This window comes from Apodemus sylvaticus, chromosome X (genome assembly GCF_947179515.1).
Source record: "Apodemus sylvaticus chromosome X, mApoSyl1.1, whole genome shotgun sequence".
Taxonomy (NCBI): Eukaryota; Metazoa; Chordata; class Mammalia; order Rodentia; family Muridae; genus Apodemus; species Apodemus sylvaticus.
Genome location: NC_067495.1, coordinates 45,084,831 through 45,105,647, shown reverse-complemented (window position 1 = coordinate 45,105,647; position 20,817 = coordinate 45,084,831). Strand labels below are relative to the sequence as shown.

The following is a 20,817-nucleotide window of genomic DNA, read 5'->3' as shown; positions in this document are numbered from 1 at the left end:
CACTCAGAATAGAACCAAACATTACTGGCAAAAAAAACAACAGTTAATGAAATTATCACTAATAAAATTCTGCTATACTCATATATTGTGGCCGACCCCAATGGTTATCACAGGGACATCAATTAGGAACCAATTGGGAGCAGATCCAGGAACCCATAGACTTATATAAGAATTATTATGTAAGAAATTGAACACGGTAAGAATTATGAGTATCTCAAAATATAGCCCTTTGTAGGCAGTGTCCACCCCCCTGTGTGTGTGTGTGTTGCTTCAATAAAAGAAACTTCTAACACTTCCATGAATCTCAAAATATGATGAATGAACTAAGTCAGGCACAAGGATATACTTGCTTTATGGTTTTATTTACATGCAATACCTGAACTAAGCAAATCACGGAGAAACACAGTCAATAAGGATACCAGAGGCTACAAAGAAAAATCTTTAAGCTTTAGTGTGAGAGGAAGGAAAGCTGAGGAAACAGATGATGATTATGATAATGGTTTGTAACCAACACCAAGGAATGATGGAATAAAATGCTTGCCTGACAAATTTGATGATATAAATGTCTTATGGATGATTTTAAATAATAAAAAATCTATCAAGTTATATAAGTTAAGAAGAAGAATATTTGACATGTTAATTTTATGTCAGTGAACAAGAAACAAAACCCAAAAGATTGTAAGAGTTGTCACTGAGCTACTCTTTTACTTGTTAATAGGCAGACAAAAATGGAAGCAGATGCATACATGAATATTCACCATACTAATGACAGAATTGTACCAGTTAAGCAGTAGGGAAGTATTTCCATGGAATAAATAAATGCTACTGGGTCAAAATAATTCGAATTACAATATAAATTTTTGTGTACAATTTGTTTATTAAAATATGCATTAATTTTATAAAAACTTTATATTTTACATCAACGTTAGAATGTGTCCTAGGTGGAAAATTCAGGATTTGCAAAGTAAAGGAACTGGAAATTGAGTTCTTTTTTGAGAATGCAACAGATGCATTGTTTAGTGTTTAATCTATATCCTTTGCCTAAAGTAGTAATTCTGCATCACATCACCTTCTGATTAATTACACATCATATTCATTGCTTTATCAATGTTTCAACTTATGGAATATTTTTCCAAAAACCATTGGGTCATACTTTGCCTTTTGTCATTAATGTAAAGTCATCCACCATCACCAATTGCTTTGTGTTTACAGCAAAATATATAGGCAAATCAGATAGTCAGGTTACAAACCAAAACAAAAATCCACACTTCTGCTTCCTTCCAAGAAACTACTCAGAAAACAAAGCAAATAGAAACAGTTGCAACACTTAACACATGTGACAGAGAAGAGGGTTAATATCTAACCTTTATCCACTGGAGATTTGTCTGTTTGAGCTTCTTTTCAAGTTTATCTTGCTCTTCTGGTCTTATGGGAGCACTTACAAGTACTGCTCCTCCTGTTTCATTTAATTGTTTTAGAATTCCCTGGCGCAGAGGCAACTCTTCTGCCAGTAACTGAAACGGACAAATAAAACAACATTTAAAATGAATTACAGTGCAACTCCAACTACCTTTCAGTCACCTTTATTGATTAGTCTATCAAAGTGAAGCGACTCAACTGAAGGTCCAGTAGCACCTGAAATACTTCCACAGAGTACAGAGCTCATAGGCTGAAACAATTGCATCCAAGAAGATAAACCACTACAGATGACTAATTTTGTTTTGTGCTCCCTTGAGAGTCTTTGCGAGTGAAAAATGTTAGATGACATGTAGATCTCTAAGAGACTACAACAAGCAGTTATTCTAAAAGCATATGTTTTATCAGAAATGGAATATTTGAATTGACTCCTTCATACTCTCAGGTATTTTAGCATTTCATAGCATGCACATGAGTAAACAACCAAGTTGTCAATAGATATGCAGCCAGACACTGTGCCAAGCACTATCTATCTATCTATCTATCTATCTATCTATCTATCTATCTATCTATCTATCCTCACTTCATCTCAAAATATGAAAATAATGATATGAAGTATAAAGGCTAATAATTATTATCATTTGAAGTAATTATTATTGTCACTTTGTTTAGAAAAAGACTGAAATAGGAGATGTAAATATAAAACTGCAAGGACACAAGGCTAATAATTAATAGAGTAGTAATTCAAACTTGGAAGATTCTATCCTGGAATTTAAATGTATGTTTTTCCATTTAGAATTGTATTATTATTACACTTTCCCCAAGATGCACAAATGTACCAATGATTAAAACTAAATTTCATTTGAAACTGCAGGATCCAATGGAGTAACTACTAAAATCTAATCTAATATAAATCATCCTTTGTTGTTCATACAAACTATTTTGCATAATATACATATAGCTAGTGGGTACAATGCATGAAAACCTTATCGATCTTTGTAGAAAGTGCTACTCTACAATATTATCTAGGTTGTCCAGGAAGAATAAAAAATCAATACACAATTATTCATAAATGAATGCTGCTAAAATATCTAAACAGTGAATTTATTACACACACACACACATATGTATATATATGGCATTCAATATGTTCAGAAAAGATGGCTTAACAAAATGGACTGGACTTGTTTCTTTTCAAGGGAGGAGTAGTTTACAAATGGTTCACAAGCTTTCAGTACTGAAATGTCAAATACATAATATAATATCTGATATATAGTGTGCTTTTAATATTTGTCTACTGATCTAAGAAACTGTTTTTCCTTTGTAGTATACATCATGATAGGATGAAATTTTTAATTTTTCTTTGTTTCACAGAAGTAAAGGGTCCATTTGAAGCATAATTTGCCTGAGTAAAACAGGCAAATCATGGATAAATAAGCAATAAAATTTTCATTTTATTTTAAAACACTCTACAATGACAGAAACAGGAACCAGCTAAAATGTTTTATATGAGGATTAAATAAAATTGTGTTGTAAATAAATATCATCTTTGACATATAATACATGATAAATATTAATTTTCATTCTCCTTTCACCTTTACTTTTAAAATTAAAATAATATAGTTCCAAAAGACTCCCCTTTCTAAAACTAAAATCATAAAAGTAAATTAGCCATATAATTAATTCACATCAGTGAGCTAGGTAAGGTGCTAGCAGATATGTTTGCGTTCACACAAAAACAAAAATATCTCTTGGATATTCTGTGTGTCTAGTGGACCAGTATGGAATGTGAATCAATGTGAAAAGTTCAATGTTCACAAAAAGAAGCCCAAGCTAAACACTACTTTTGTAAAATCTTTAAACAGTAATTGAAGCATTATTATTTGACAATGTCTTCACTAATAAATGATATTATTCATTAGTGAGACTCTCAGTCTCCAGTGATTGCAAAGTCATTCCCAGTTATATATAGCCTTTTTGATTTCACACTTTTCTCTTCAGTTTTCAAAATTATTTGAAGTTGTAGACCCTGAAATAGCTCTAAAACTCCATAAGTTATTTTTCAAAACAACTGTTTTTTAAAGAACATGTAAGTATCTAAGTACACATATATCCATCCATATGTATGTATGTATATGCATGTATGTATAGACATATATATGCATTATGTAAGTATGTTAAATGGCAGTCATTTGGTTAAAAACATAAGGTTGGAAGAAAAAAGATATTGTTAAGAACTACAGATAACATAATGTATAGTAAATCACTGATTCAATACATTAAAATAGTTTTATATGTGCTTTATATAAATAGGCCCTGGAGACTTTAGTAAAGGAAATTACCTTGACTTGTTCAAGCTTTTCTTTTAGCTGCTGCTCATCTCCAAGTGGAGTAGTAGCAATGTCATCTGCTTCTTCCAACCACAAAACAAATTCATTTAAATCTCTTTGAAATTCTGACAAGACATTCTTTTGTTCTTCAGTCCTGTAGAAAGAATAACAAAATTCTTGTAAATGACATACCTCTCAGGGATTTAGGGGGATTCTGGAGCGGTGGGGCAGGAGATAGTGGGTAGATGGGGGAGTAACCGCATAGATGCAAAGAAAGGGAAGGAGGGTGAGGACAGATGTGGGAGAGAGGCTTATGGAGGAGTAATATCATTTGAGATATAAAGGAATGGAATGATTATTAATAATAATAAAACAGCAAATCAAACCAGCCAACTGACCAAACCAACAAAGCTACAGCAATTTTTTAAAAGCAAGCCACTTTAAGAGATAGCCACAATATATGATTTATCTTTGTTTTATCCACTTTGAACAGTCGTTTTAAAACTTCAAAAACTACAAAATAGGTCAAAAAATTATTTTAAGAATTGCAAAAGCCTATTATTACATTCAGAAAGACTTCACTACCTAGGCAACAGTGGCACTTAGCCTTTGAAAACTCTTGGTTGTGAGGGGCTGTGCTAATATATTGTAAGATATTTAGCAGCATTTTTTACCTCTGTGCATAAGATTCCCAGCTGTGACAAGCAAAAATAGCTAGAGGCCTAATATTTCCTCCTGCTGGAGGTAGGCAAATTGTTCCCTTCTGGAAATCTACTGTAGTAATAGAAATACAAATGTGAAGCTGTGTGCTTTAAAGAAGGACAAATTAGAGACTATTAAATGGTAAATTAAATGACAAATGTAAAAGCGAGGGTATAAACACCATTCATGGTTCCAAACTATAACACAGTCCTTTTCATTGAAAAGAAACAAACATAACAAAAATGACAGACAAGGTATAATAACCTCACTGTTTTTAATCATATGAATGCATATGTTATATATATTTTAATTAGGCATAAATTCACTTTCACATATTAGATTGAAGACATATGGGTAGACAGAAATGTTCATATTTAAAATGACTTATATTTGTTTTTGACATCTTTTGGGAGATTTAGTAGAAGACTTTAAGTGAAGTATAATATACATATGGGAAAATACATATGTAATTATACTTACCTCAATGAAAATACATGTTTTAGGTTCATCAAATAGAAAAATTATTATAAGAAATATTTTGCTTGCTTCTCATTATCATGTGTCTATTAACCTGTCACTTTGATTATTCTATAATGTAAGCATGATGCAAAAATAGTAACATCATACGTCAACCTTATGTCTGGCTTTTTGACTAAAATTTATGTTTATAATTCTACATGTTTTGCTGTTGTTTATTCATTCTCTTAGATTTATAGTATTCTATAATATTCCAGAAGAGTATAATGTTAATTAGGGTTGTTTCTATACTTTTGCTTTCTTATAGAACTCAAGACTACCAGCCCAGGAATGCCACCACCCACAAGCCTCCCCACTTGACCAATAATTGAGAAAATGCCCCACAGCTGGATCTCATGGAGGCATTTCCCCAAATGAAGCTCCTTTCTCTGGGATAACTCCAGCCTGTGTCAAGTTGACACACAAAACCAGACAGTACAACCATCCACCAAAGAGTACACATGGAGGGACCCATGGCTCCAGCCATATATGTAGAAGAGGTTGGCCTTGTCAGACATAAGTGGTAGGTGAGGCCCTTGGTCCTGTGAAGGCTGGATACCCCAGAGGAGGGAAATGCTAGGACAGGGAAGTAGAAGTGGGTGAGTTGGTGAGCAGAGGGATGGGGGATGTGATAGGAGGGTTTGGAGGGGAAACAAGGAAAGAGGATAACATTTGAAATGTAAATAAAGAAAATATCCAATAAAAGAATTGATATTTTAATCAAGTTAATAATGGATTGTTGACAATTTAATGTCTTCAAGAAAATGTATTGCTAGAAATCATTAAATTATATTCTTCTTGTTGAGGCTCTTCTATCCAGTGAGAAGGCATATTAATGTTTTTAAGTGGTCTCTTTTATTCACAGTTTTGTTTACTAGGAATTTTGAACTATATATGTCGATTGTCCAGTTTTATTCATTAAATAATATTTATTTCTAAATAATGCTGATCACTCCTCTTCTTACTCTCAAATATATTTTCATCAATTTCATTTTTCACTTATCATTTTTAAAAGAAAAATAATCATCTTTTTAAGTGTAAGTTTTATATAGATATCTAATTCTTATAGAATTCTGCACTTGATTTTTGTGCAAGACATTTGTTGAATTAGAAGTGAAATTTTGAATTCTGGAAGATTATTTTGTAATGGTGCCCCAGTTTACAGGAAAGAAACTTTAGACAGGAAGAAATAGAATTTTCATCTGAGTTTTTTACATTCTCTTTTACTTTGCAAAGTCTAGACAAAGGGACAGCAAATCAGTGACCCTTAGAGCAAATTTCACCTATGATTTGGTTTAATGCAGTTCTGAATATATATATTATTTTCACCCTTCTTGATAACCTTTTGTTCACTTTTCTGTATTCTTCAAATATACTAGTTGGACTTGTGCTTCTGTCTTGGAATTTCGTTTCTTAAATTTTAAAACAGGGGTGCTTGTCACCTTAGGTAGGTAGGTTTGCATAATAATCTTACTTAAAACTGTACTCCTTCAATGTTTCGATTTATTGTCCCTGTTTTTGGCTTTCCTTTAGTCCTTAATATTGAAATATTTCATCCTTTTGTTTTTCTTTGATGTACTATGTGTCTCACATATGAAATTGCACTCCCTTAGTGAAGGCCTTATGTGTGGTTAATAGCTACTCTATTTGCTTTCTGACAATATCTAGGATAGAACATATGCATAGTAAATATATGGTGAGGAAATGAATGAATCTATCATTATTTTCAGTTTTCTTTGCCACCCTGTCCTAAAAGAACCTTTCCCATATGTTAAAATATTGATTGTAAAATGTGGTGTAATTTATTCCAATTCTGTGCTTTGGTGTTTCATTTAAAGTCTTGAACTAGAAGATAGGCAACAACATCATTCTGGATATGAACAAAAGGCTGGTGGTTGAGTCAGAGAAAGGTGTCACTTAATATAATACCATATAAAGGGTTTTAAAAACCAAAACAACATGTGCCGTTAAGCTGCTAGTGTATGCTTTCTCCAGTTTTTTTTTTTTTTGGAGGCACTCAGGGCTATGAGTTTTCCTCTTAGCACTGCTTTCATTGTGTCCCATAGATTTGGGTTTATTGTGCCTTCATTTTCATTAAATTCTAAAAAGTCTTTGATTTCTTTATTTCCTCTTTGGCCAAGGTGTCATTGTGTAAAGTATTGTTCAGCCTTCATGTGTATGTGGGCTTTCTGTTCTTTTTGTTGCTATTGAAGATCACTCTTACTCCATAGTGATCTGATAGGAGGCATGGGATAAGTATGATCTTCTTATCTCCTTGTACTAATCTCAACTCCAAGTGGATCAAGAACTTCCACATAAAACCAGACACACTAAAACTAATAGAAAAGAAACTGGGGAAGATCTTTGAGGACATGGGCACAGGGGAAAAGTTCCTGAACAGAAAACCAATAGCTTGGATGGATCAATTCGCATTCTTCTGCACGCTGACCTCCAGTTGAACCAGCACCATTTGTTGAAAAGACTATCTTTTTTCCATTGGATGTTTTCAGCCTTTGTCGAGGATCAAGTGGCCATAGGTGTGTGGGTTCATTTCTGGATCTTCAATCCTGTTCCATTGATCCTCCTGCCTGTCACTGTACCAATACCATGCAGTTTTTAACACTATTGCTCTGTAGTATTGCTTGAGGTCAGGGATACTGATTCCCCCAGACATTCTTTTGTTGCTGAGAATAGTTTTAGCTATCCTGGGTTTTTTGTTATTCCAGATGAATTTGATAATTGCTCTTTCTAACTCTGTGAAGAACTGAGTTGGGATTTTGATGGGTATTGCATTGAATCTGTAGATTGCTTTTGGCAAAATGGCCATTTTAACTATATTGATTCTACTGATCCATGAGCATGGGAGGTTTTCCAGTTTTTTGAGGTCTTCTTCCCTTGTCTCCTTGTACTAAGCTCAAATCCAAATGGATCAAGGACCTCCACATAAAGCCAGACACTCTGAAGCTAATAGAAAAGAAACTGGGGAAGACCCTTGAGGACATCGGTACAGGGAGAAAGTTTATGAACAGAACACCAATAGCGTATGCTCTAAGAGCAAGAATTGACAAATGGGACCTCATAAAATTACAAAGTTTCTGTAAGGCAAAGGACACCATCAAGAGGACAAATCGGCAACCAACAAATTGGGAAAAGATCTTCACCAATCCTACATCAGATAGAGGGCTAATATCCAATATATATAAAGAACTCAAGAAGTTAGACTCCAGAAAAACAAACAACCCTATTAAAAAATGGGGTACAGAGTTAAACAAAGAATTCTCACCTGAGGAACTTCGGATGGCAGAGAAGCATCTTAAAAAAATGCTCAACTTCATTAGTCATTAGGGAAATGCAAATCAAAACAACTCTGAGATTTCACCTTACACCAGTCAGGATGGCTAAGATTAAGAATTCAGGAGACAGCAGGTGTTGGTGAGGATGTGGAGAAAGAGGAACACTCCTCTACTGCTGGTGGGGGTTGCAAATTGGTACAACCACTCTGGAAATCAGTCTGGCGGTTCCTCCGAAAACTGGGCACCTCACTTCCAGAAGATCCTGTTATACCACTCCTGGGCATATACCCAGAGGATTCCCCACCATGTAATAAGGATACATGCTCTACTATGTTCATAGCAGCCCTATTTATAATTGCCAGATGCTGGAAAGAACCCAGGTATCCCTCAACAGAAGAGTGGATGCAAAAAATGTGGTATATCTACACAATGGAGTACTATTCAGCCATTAGAAACAATGAATTCATGAAATTCTTAGGCGAATGGATGGAGCTAGAGAACATCATACTATGTGAGGTAACCCAGACTCAAAAGGTGAATCATGGTATGCACTCACTAATAAGTGGATATTAACCTAGAAAACTGGAATACCCAAAACATAACCCACACATCAAATGAGGTACAAGAAGAAAGGAGGAGTGGCCCCTGGTTCTGGAAAGACTCAGTGAAGCAGTATTCGGCAAAACCAGAACGGGGAAGTGGGAAGGGGTGGGTGAGAGGACAGGGGGAGAGAAGGGGGCTTACGGGACTTTTGGGGAGTGGGGGGCTAGAAAAGGGGAAATCATTTGAAATGTAAATAAAAAATTATATCGAATAAAAAAAAAGAAAATTGAGCTAAACAAACAAACAAAAACAAAAAAAAAAAGAAAAAGAAAACCAATAGCTTATGCTCTAAGATCAAGAATTGACAAATGGGACCTCATAAAATTACAAGGTTTCTGTAAGGCAAAGGACACTATCAAAAGGACAAAATGTCAACCAACAAATTGGGAAAAGATCTTCACCAACCCTACATCTGACAGAGGGCTAATATCCAATATATACAAAGAAATCAAGAAGTTAGACCCCAGAAAACCAAATAAACCTATTAAAAATGGGGTACAGAGCTAAACAAAGAATTTTCACCTGAAGTACTTCGGAGGGCTGAGAAGCACCTTAAGAAATGTTCAACATCATTAGTCATTAGGGAAATGCAAATCAAAACAACCCTGAAATTTCACCTCACACCAGTCAGAATGGCGAAGTTTAAAAACTCAGGAGACTGCAGGTGTTGGCAAGAATGCAGAGAAAGAGGAACACTCCTCCACTGCTGGTGGTATTGCAAGCTGGTGCAACCACTCTGAAAGTCAGTCTGGTGGTTCCTCAGAAAACTGGGCACCTCACTTCCAGAGCACCCTGATATACCACTCCTGGGCATATACCCAGAGGATTCTCCAGCATGTAATACGGATACATGCTCCACTATGTTTTTAGCAGCCCTATTTATAATTGCCAGAAGCTGGAAAGAACCCAGGTATCCCTCAACAGAAGAATGGATGCAAAAAATGTGGTATATATACACAATGGAGTACTATTCAGCCATTAGAAACAATGAATTCATGAAATTCTTAGGCAAATGGATGGAGCTAGAGAACATCATACTAAGTGAAGTAACCCAGTCTCAAAAGATCAATCATGGTATGCACTCACTAATAAGTGGATTTTAACCTAGAAACTTGGAATACCCAAAACATAATCCACACATCAAATGAGGTACAAGAAGAACGGAGGAGTAGTGGCCCCTGGCTCTGGAAAGACTAAGTGCAGCAGTATAGGGGAATACCAGAACAGGGAAGTGGGAAGGGGTGGATAGGGGAACAGGGGGAGGCAAGAGGACTTATGGGACTTTAGGGGAGTGGGGAACCAGGAAAGGGGAAATCATCTGAAAAGTAAATAAAAAAATATATCGAATAAAAAAATAAAAAAACCAAGACAACTCCTTTTCTCTGACATATTTTTGTCATATGCCTATATTGTATACACATTACACACATATATGAGTAAAAGAGATTTTAAAAGACTGACTTATTACTGAAACATTCTCCAGATTCGATTCTAGGTGTCTAGCATCAGTTTTTGTTTCAAGGCGATGGGGATCATGTAAATTTCTAGTAGGATTAAAGGTACCATTGCTTCCATAAACCAGCTGCTGGAACTTTGTTTTAGAACAAGGGACAATATTATTTACTTTCAGAATCTGGTAAGGATTAGCCCCAAACCAAAAATAAAACTTCAAAAACTTCTATTAACTCTCAAATTATGTAATTGCAAGTTTTCACTCTTAAATAAATTCAGCTAAGAAAATATATGTACTGATCTGGGCAGTGGTGGCACATGCCTTTAATCCCAGGACTTGGGAGGCAGAGGCAAGTGGATTTCTGAGTTCAAGGCAAGCCTGATCTACAGAGTAAGTTCCAGGACAGCCAGGGCTATACAGAGAAACCCTGTTTCAAAAAACCAAAAAAAAAAAAAAAAAAAAAAAAAGAACGAAAAAAGAAAAGAAATGTATGTAATCATCATTATAATTATGAATTATATAGTTATTTCCAAATTAATCTCTATACATTATTTACCTATTTTCTTCTTTTAATATTCTACTGTGAGTAGTCCTGATTTAGGAGAACCATAGAGCATTTGCCTAACTTGCATATGGCCTTGTGTTCAACCTCCAGAAGCACCAACACAACACAATTATAATTAATTGCCTTGTATTATTGGTTATTCTGAAAAAATATTTCTTAAGAATCAGAGTAATAAAGTATAAATGTATATGACATATTTTACCCTTCCTTTGTTACTACATATTAAGTTTAGTTATAATTATTTATTGCAAACCTTACATTTGTTTATTCATTTTGGCCTATATTTTATTTTATTTTATTTTTATTTGCGTCTCATTTTTATTTTTTTTATTCGATATAATTTTTTATTTACATTTCAAATGATTTCCCCTTTTCTAGCCCCCCACTCCCCGAAAGTCCCATAAGCCTCTTTCTCTTCCCCTGTCCTCCCACCCACCCCTTCCTACTTCCCCGTTCTGGTTTTGCTGAATACTGCTTCACTGAGTCTTTCCAGAACCAGGGGCCACTCCTCCTTTCTTCTTGTACCTCATTTGATGTGTGGGTTATGTTTTGGGTATTCCAGTTTTCTAGGTTAATATCCACTTATTAGTGAGTGCATACCATGATTCACCTTTTGAGTCTGGGTTACCTCACTTAGTATGATGTTCTCTAGCTCCATCCATTTGCCTAAGAATTTCATGAATTCATTGTTTCTAATGGCTGAATAGTACTCCATTGTGTAGATATACCACATTTTTTGCATCCACTCTTCTGTTGAGGGATACCTGGGTTCTATCCAGCATCTGGCAATTATAGATAGGGCTGCTATGAACATAGTGGAGCATATATCCTTATTACATGGTGGGGAATCCTCTGGGTATATGCCCAGGAGTGGTATAGCAGGATCTTCTGGAAGTGAGGTGCCCAGTTTTCGGAGGAACCGCCAGACTGATATCCAGAGTGGTTGTACCAATTTGCAACCCCACCAGCAGTGGAGGAGTGTTCCTCTTTCTCCACACCCTCTCCAACACCTGCTGTCTCCTGAATTTTTAATCTTAGCCATTCTGACTGGTGTAAGATGAAATCTCAGGGTTGTTTTGATTTGCATTTCCCTAATGACTAAAACTCACGAGACTAAGATATATTTAAAATAATGAATTTGAATATTCATTGTTAAAACTGGTAATACTGCCATTAAAGACACTCATGAACTATCATCATGAGTTAGAAAGTGCTAGGCTCCTCATACTTTCCCATGTTTTCAATATTTCTATTTATATATACTTAGTAGAAAAATTGTCATATTCTATGGTTATTATTAATAAAAATGCTTAAATGTTATTAATATAAAATTTCTGTAGGTTTTTAATGTCAAATTTGTACTGTGCAATATTTTTATTTTTGCTCATTTGTTTATATAAGTTTTCACACTGTTCATAAATACATTTATAGAGAACACATTTTTGATTCTCTTTCATCTTTTAGGTGTTTTTTTCTGGTTTCATTTGTTTCTAAAAACAAATGAGAAATTATTTATCTATTCTTTTCTTCACTGTTAGTATTGTTTTTAATTGTTTGTATCCTGTAATTATATACATGCTGACTTTTATTCAAAATACCATTATTTCAACAAAAATAAAGTGTTAATCTGTCTTAAATTCATTGAATTTTCTTACAATGAAGTGTTTCTAGACATTGACATTATATCCTCTACAATATCAGTTCTTTATTTACTTATTAATGCTTTTATAATCTTTTTTCTATTATGTTTCTGTTGTTGAATAAGAAATTAGTGTGTTTTTTATATAAAATATCATTGAATACATCTAATACTTTTAACTTCTTGTGAGTTGCCTCCTTTGACTCCTTGGCTCTTTAAACTTAAGTCATATCCTATTTGCTTAAATCATAAAATAAATCTAAGTGAAGATGAGTGTGGTTGTATTAAATCAATAAATTAATTTGTGAAAATTACCATCTTTCAAATGTAATTCTGCTGTATTTTCTGACTATAGTTTGGCCATTGAAAATATTCAGGGTCCATTCATACAGTAAAAATAATTGAGTGTAGCTTATAATTAACCTTCAGCATTAGTTTGAAAGGCAGCAACTTGCATATGATTTTATAGACTTTAACTGCACACTAATTTATAAGACACTTGAAGAACCTCTGGATAGAAGAAGTCATCTATTAAGAAGAAAAAGCTAGGGTTCAGAGCTTTGTTGCCATCTCATTACATCTCAAAGAAAACTTTCTCTCATGATTTAATTCTTAAAACAGATGAAATCTTTTTAAATATGAAATAACTTGATAGTCATTTATTATCTTGACTTTTGTAACTCAAAAAGGTATATAGAAATGTACAAAAATTATACCCGAACCTTGTTATAATCTGCTGCTCCAAATGCATGTGTTTTCTGGAGATTCAAAAAGTATCAACATAAAGTTTGAAAAGCTGAGATTTGGGTTTATGTATTCAGATGATTGTAGAAAAGCAAAGGGATACAGTTTTCATTTGCAGACTTGTCTCTTGACAGAACTATTTAATCATGTTTTATATTGGCATTCATCAGATGAAGTGTTCTTTATTTGTTTACTTCCTTGCTTAATGCTTATGGTAGGATTTATTCAGGCATGTGGTCATAATAATAATGAATGGGATATTTAACATTTCCCATCTGCAATTAAATTTGAAATATTTTACTTTTAGAGGAATTTAATACCTTTAGCTGTTTTTTCAATCCAATAGAATGGCTTACATTTGAAATGTGTTTTCTTACCATTCATATTTTAAAATTGTTAAAAATGGAGAAAGTATGCATCATGAGAGGGGAGATTTGAATACTTATGAAGGAACAGATATCAATGTAATTTAATGTAAGTTAAAAGGAAAATACAATATATTGACTATTAACTATTAAGAGATGGTACTGTGGGGCTATTATTATGCTAAGAGGAAGACAATGGCTAATCTTCATGATGTTATTTCTAGTGTGACAGTGTATGTATGTGCATTTATGCAGGACTGTAGGACAAGTACTAGATATAGTCATATTGGAATCTTTTTATTAATAAATATATCCTTCACCTTGCTTATCCAATACTCTCAATGCAGAAAATGAACATTAGATATGTATGCTTTCAATGTAGACATTTGATGCTACATCTCGTTTTCTATATGAGAACGTGTTCTCCACATATTTTTAGCCAATTTAGAGATGGAAACGTTAGAAAGTAGAATCATAACATACATGACCACACACAGTACTTAATCACCAACAATATTTGTATTACTTAAAATTGTATAATTTAGTCTATCACCTAGAATATTACATTTATTCTTTTCTAGTTAATATATAAAATAACTGTGTCCAAAATCTTAACATGAGTGTTTCATAATGGAATTTTCATCCTAATAGACATACTTCTTTTCCACAAAACTCAGTGTTCCAACAGATGTCATTGTCATCCTCATGTGATCCTTTTCATACTGCTGAATCCATATATAATTATCTGCTAGGTAGGAATGTTACTCTAATATGTAAAATTACATCAGCATTTTTAGAAGAAGAGTTTATTTTTATGGCATGTGACCACAAATTATATTAAGTGACTACTTATCATGATGTTTTAAAGTATTTATTCTAAAGCTTTACCACTCTTGTCTAACTATTGTGATGTCATAGCACACAGTTTATCCCTAGACTTCCTTTTATTCCAGGTTTATCTTTTTGCTATTTTGTCAGTTAACTTCTATAGGTCATTTAAGCAATTATAAGTTGAAATTAAGACTATCCAATATCTTGTCATTTGAGAATCTTTGGGCAAATTGAAAAAAAAAATATTGTGACACAAGAAATAACATGGCCAGGTCAGCCTCCCTCATGGTCACTGTCAGAACCAAAGTTACACATGCTACTGAACTGGCTTGTAGATGTGTCCTCAAATTGTGTATTTGTAAGTGAATAATATACGAGGATCTTCAGGGTATTTATCTATTCCACATTATTAAATGGTTACCATATTTTAGGAAGGATTGGAAAAGAATGAAACTTGACTGGAGATGGCTTGAAAGCTAAACTTAAAGCAAAATGTTCCATGTTTTTAGTTAATTGAGGGTATCTGGATGAATTAACTCCCACAAGGCTTTAGCTTCTTTGGCTTAATATTTGGACAAATGGCAGGCAACCATAGTGTGTTTATAAGACTTTCTGTTCTCTCAGAAACCCCAAATATTTACCTAATGCTTCATTAGCAGCTTTCAAAATATGTTAGATAAAATACAATGGATAAAATCACAAAGGAAGAATATGATTAATGAACAGTTTTGATCTAACTCAATTTTGCCCAATTGTGAATGCTTTATGCAAAAAGTATAACACCTGTAAGAGTATGCAAGGGAACTATTAAGTTTAGATTTTTATGTGCCATTTAACAGCTTTATTTCAATTTTATGACAAACTGCTTTGACTTTTTTTCCTGGAGAAATTCAATAAAAATCTTAATGCCAATTTGAGTATGTGTACTATCAGTTAAGAATCGATCGTGATGAACCGTATCAATGATTATAATGCAGGAAACAGTTCTGAAAGTTCACTAGTGTCTGACACAATATAGAAACTGATATTTGTTATGTGCAATTTGAATGATATTGCTAGAGTGTATATATATATATATATATATATATACACACATATAAAATAAGACAAGGAAGAATGTACATAGATAACGACAAAGTGATAAGTGCTTCAGGAACAAAAGCATCTGAAACTAGCAAAGTTTGTTAAGAATGATGAATACAAGGTGTCATAGAGTGGTCAAAATTCACTATTAACCATACAAGGCCTTACTGAATTGATGGTATTGCAGTAAAATGCACAAGGCATAGAGAAGCTTGCTCTTCATTGAAATTATCAACTCTCCTACTTGTTCAGCTATCATTTCCCAGTGTCTTTTAATCATGATTTATGTACAGTTACATGATTAGCTTTTTACTGGTCAAGTATGAGTAAAAGTAATATTCACAGACTCCAGGTCAGGCTTTTAACCCAACCCTGATCCACTCATCCCAAGTCATTGGTGATCCTGTTTTATTTCAGAGATAAGGAAATGAAGGCCATTCAAACTCTCAGTGTCACACACATGGACAAAAAACAAAGTTCCACGGAGAACCTCCTGATTCACAATCTGGAGCAAAGCTCCTTGTTTACAAGAAACAATATTTTAAAGGATGAATTCGCAAGATATTCTCAATATGTTTAGCTCCTGAAATGATTTTTTTCTTAGAACAATAAAATGAAGTATAATATAGGAAGTTAAATTAAAACAATAGCAAGCACATCAGAATTAGACAAATTTAACAAAAAAGAAAAAAAGAGCAAAAGAAAAAGAGACATACTCGTTCATTCACTCAGGAATCTTATAAAACCACTAAACTGGAAACTATAAATATACACCAAAGACATAGTTCAGACCTGTGTTGGCCCTGCCCTTGTTGCCTCTGTGAGTACATATGAGCTTTGTTTTGGTCAGTTGCTTTAGATGGCCTTATTTCCTTGGTGTCCTCTATCCCATCTGGTTATTACAATTTCTGCCTCCTCCTCTGTGGAGTTCTCTGATCTCTGAATGGAGAAGGATTTGATGGAGACATCCTGTTTAATACTGAGTATTCCAATGTTTCACACACTGCATAATGTCTAACTGTGAGTCTAAGATTTGTCTCAATCTGGTGTAGAAGGAAGTTTCTCTAATGATAGCTTAGCAAGGCACTGATCATATTTTTCTTTTAAATAACAACTTGAACTTGGTTAGGTGATAAAGAAATGATATAGGTGAATGATTGAGAAAAATATTCTAAGCATAGAAAATAGTACAAAGATCCTGATGCAGGGAAGTAAAACCTTTCCAAAACCAAAAGACATAAAACAAGTCAACAAAATATTTGCAATGTAATGGAACAGGAGGGAGGCAATAGTGGGAGTCAAAAGTCTAGATCCTTAGAAGTTCTATTTCTTTCTGCATCTGCCACATTATTCTCCACCCCCACCTCACTGTCAGGTCTCTTATTTATTTCTGAACCCTAGCTTATCTCCTATCCCATCCATTATTGATACTACAGAATTAGAAATCTATCCAAAATATGTCTCTAGCCATGTATTTATATCTTCAGTATCTTCCCAGTTCTAATGCTATGGAACCAAATTCTTTAATAAGGGTAAAAAAGCTCTTTGGGATTTTCTTAAATCTTATTTTTCTTTTTCATATATTTTTCTTCATATTTTTAAGCTATAAAAGAACTTATTCTACTTTGGAATCCATGGTGTGTATATCAGGAATTGTAGTGAAATATTTTCTGTGCCAGAAATACTTTCATATGCATATAAATTTAAGCAATCATTGGTTACCTTGCCATCACAAATTAGACCTTACTTACTCCATGGACGGTTCCAAAATTATTGTGTGCATTCTTATAACAGCTCATAATGTTTCCTATCATATCTGTCAATCTGTTATAGGAAGCATCATCTACATTCTTATCATATTCTAATTTCAAGACAGAGCAGATATTATCTTTTTAATTATTAATAATAGCTAAATTATATCATCTTAATTATGCATTTCAAAGTAATAACATTATTCACAGTGGTCTTAGAAAATTTTCAGTGGAAAAGAAAACATATGTGTAAGATAGAAGGTTTTCGTGGAAACCAACTAGATTTCTTTAATGAAAGCTCTCACATACAAGGATTTTAATATAATAGCTCATAAAACAAACCTTAATCACTGTCTGGCTTTGTAAATATATTTTTACTGAAACACAGCCATGAACATTGATTTCTATGATGTCTGTGACTGCATTTATGCTATAACAGCTCTGCGAAATAGTTAGATTTGATACTCAGTGTTACAAAAAGTTAAAATCACTTATGTTATAATTGGACAACACATACTAACATCTAATATGTACTGAACTTCCTTCTGATACACATGTTAAAAATCAGAAGATATAAAAATTCGCATATAAGATATTTTGTATATGGGGTAGAGAACAGGCTTAAAGGTAAGAGTGCATGCTGATCTTACAGAACATTAAAGTTTAGTTTCAGATCCTCACATTAGGTAGTTCACAGCCAATTGTAACTTCAGCTCAAAGGACTGTGTCCCCTTCTGGGTTCTACAGATTCTCACACATGCATGAACATAAACACATTCAGACCCACAAAGACACATAAATTAAAAACTAATTCCGTATTTTAAAATCAGCACTCTGAACAACTCAAAAATGTACAGATATTAAAAATCTATCTATAAAACATTCATTTGCATGTCAAAGAACTATCATTTTACAGGATTTAACATGAGGAAAACGTAAGAGTTTTAATAGGAAAAAATACAGCATATGAATACACAAATTTATCCTGTTTAAATTCACTGAACTTTTCCAATATGAGAAATTCATGTTAATTTTATTTGCTTTTAAACACGAAAAATACTTAACTCATTTCTATGGCTCATTTTCCTTCTTTTATAATCTCACTTAAAAATTTTTTACAAAACATTCTTTCTCCCAACCCAAAATTAATTCTGTTGCTTCTTTTACAATTTTGTATCTTCACCACTTAGTAGTGTTTCACTTGGTATCATGATGATTGTTATTATTGTGCATATATATATGTATATATAATTTGAAGTACTCAAAATTTTATTCCACCAAAAATCATATATTGTTCCATACTATATTCAGTGTGTGTATACATATAAATATGCATATACATATACACATACATATGCATCATATACATCATATACAACATATATATCATATACATACACATACACCTATACATACACATACATATACATATATATAATTAAAAGTTAAAACATACATATACACACTGATTAAGATATAAATATAAATATAGATGGATAGACTGAGATAGATAGATGGCTAGATAGATAGATAGTGAGCATTTTTTATTCAGTATCATCACACTGGAAAAGAAAGTGTATTTGTATTTCAACTATTTGAAATCTGAAAATAATTATAGATAAGTCCTTCAGAAATGAGCTTACCATTCTTTAAAAGAATATAACCACAGTAGGTCCAAAAATAATTATATTCCCTCAAATAGTGGTTTCTGAATGTGGGAACCCCAAAGGCTTGGTTTATATTTTGGTTCAATAGGACAAGTAACAGACAGTAATGATATTGAGGAGAAAAATCCCCTGTAGATTGTTGAATATTGAGGGGAGCTTCTCTCCACCATTGGGAGCTGTCAATCATAACCTTCCTCATGAATATAAGCTGGAGGTTGATGGTTTATGAAAAAATACAACATTTACTCACTGTATGTCTTAAAAGGCCAAGTATAATGAAAATATTATTCAAGGAAAAGGCCATTTGGTAAGGAATACTGTAGGAACATATTTGTGTCATGCAAACATCACACAGAAAAATAGGACTACATCACAAGGAGGAAAGATAAATCACAAAGTTCATATGCAACATATTTCAATAAACTTCTAAAAAATTCAAACCCTAGATTTGTTTTAAAATGGGTACATGTATAGACATGTTCATTTTAGTAGTGTTATTGAAATTTAATTTATGAACACAACATATTCACATGAAATGTAGTGATTCTGTACAGCCATCAGTAAAACCAAGTTAATAAATTTATCTATAAATGAATTTTTAAAAATTATTTCTTCCCTTTTAAATATAAAAGTACAAGGTTTCAGATACAAAATTATGTAGCATAGCTCTAGAATTTTTCATTACATTACTGAAACTTTATAACCATTAAATGACTCATAATTGCCTTCAAGCTCATCCCCTGATAGCTATACTTTAAAATCCACTTTTGTTAACTCTTTGACATATCTCACATAAATTGACATATGAAGTATTTGTATGTTTGTGATGAAATTATTTCATGTTGTATGATAATCTTCATGCTGCCTATAATGGATGTATTTCCTTCCTATCTAATGCTAAACAATAGTCTGTCCTGTGTTTATGACAAGTTTTCTTCAATGTACACCTGTCAATGTACACCTGCCAATATACATTTATGTTGAATTCACATCTTGGATATTGTGAATAATGCATTGCAGAATATTAAAGTACCACTAGCCCAGCAATATTTTAGGTTTTGTTGTCAATTGTTAATTTAAAGTATTTCTCTGGCTATTTTAAAGTTTCTTCTACTCACTCATTATTTTTTGTGACTGATCTCTTTTTGTTTATTGTAGTAATATTTATTGAGCCTCATCATATTGGTGAAGAGTATGACTATTATTTATTCAAATAAGTTTTTGTTGTTATTTATTGTCGGTATTATTTTTTTAGAGACAGTTTTTATCTGTATAAACAGACCTGCTGTCCTGGAACTCACTCTGTAGACCATGCTAATCGTGGACACACAGAGATCCACCTATCTCTGCCTCTAAGGTCAGCTACAAAGTAGTTTTTAAATACTTTTATTTTTCCCCCTGGAAATGACAGAACACCCATGTGCATAACCAGCACTTTCCTGTGGGACTCAGAATCCAGGCTCATTTCCCATATTCTCTTACAATCTTTATTCTAAAGATTTGATTATGTACTTTTATCTTGTTTACTGATTATCTTATTTATCATGCAAAGTCTGCCCTTAAACACATAAAAAATTTTAAGTTATTAAGCTTTTCAACTCAGAAAATTCCATGTGCTCTCTTATTCTGTCATTGGCATTATACTATTTTGCTTTTTGTCATACTGCCTTTTCTTCTGAGATGTTATTTGTTAATGAGGTAATTAGATTCTTTTGTATTAAGTTGAACACCTTAATCAATTCAGAAACAATCTCTTTTCTTTCTTTGTTCTCCCAATCATGGTTCATAGTTCCTGTTCTCTTTGGCTGTTTTGTACATTTGCTCTTGAAAATTTAACATCTGAAATAATATACTGCAAC

At 33.1% G+C, this 20,817-nt stretch overlaps 1 protein-coding gene across 1 annotated transcript in view; it reads right to left on the bottom strand.

Annotated features, from left to right (window-relative positions):
- Positions 1–20,817, bottom strand: part of Dmd (dystrophin) — a 1,772,476-nt gene that overhangs the window by 832,971 nt on the left and 918,688 nt on the right. The window contains exons 42-43 of the mRNA XM_052170230.1: positions 3,759–3,900; positions 1,365–1,514 (exon numbers count right to left, since the gene is read on the bottom strand). Of these exons, the coding sequence (XP_052026190.1) occupies positions 1,365–1,514; positions 3,759–3,900 (292 nt within the window). The remainder of the gene's footprint in view (positions 1–1,364; positions 1,515–3,758; positions 3,901–20,817) is intronic.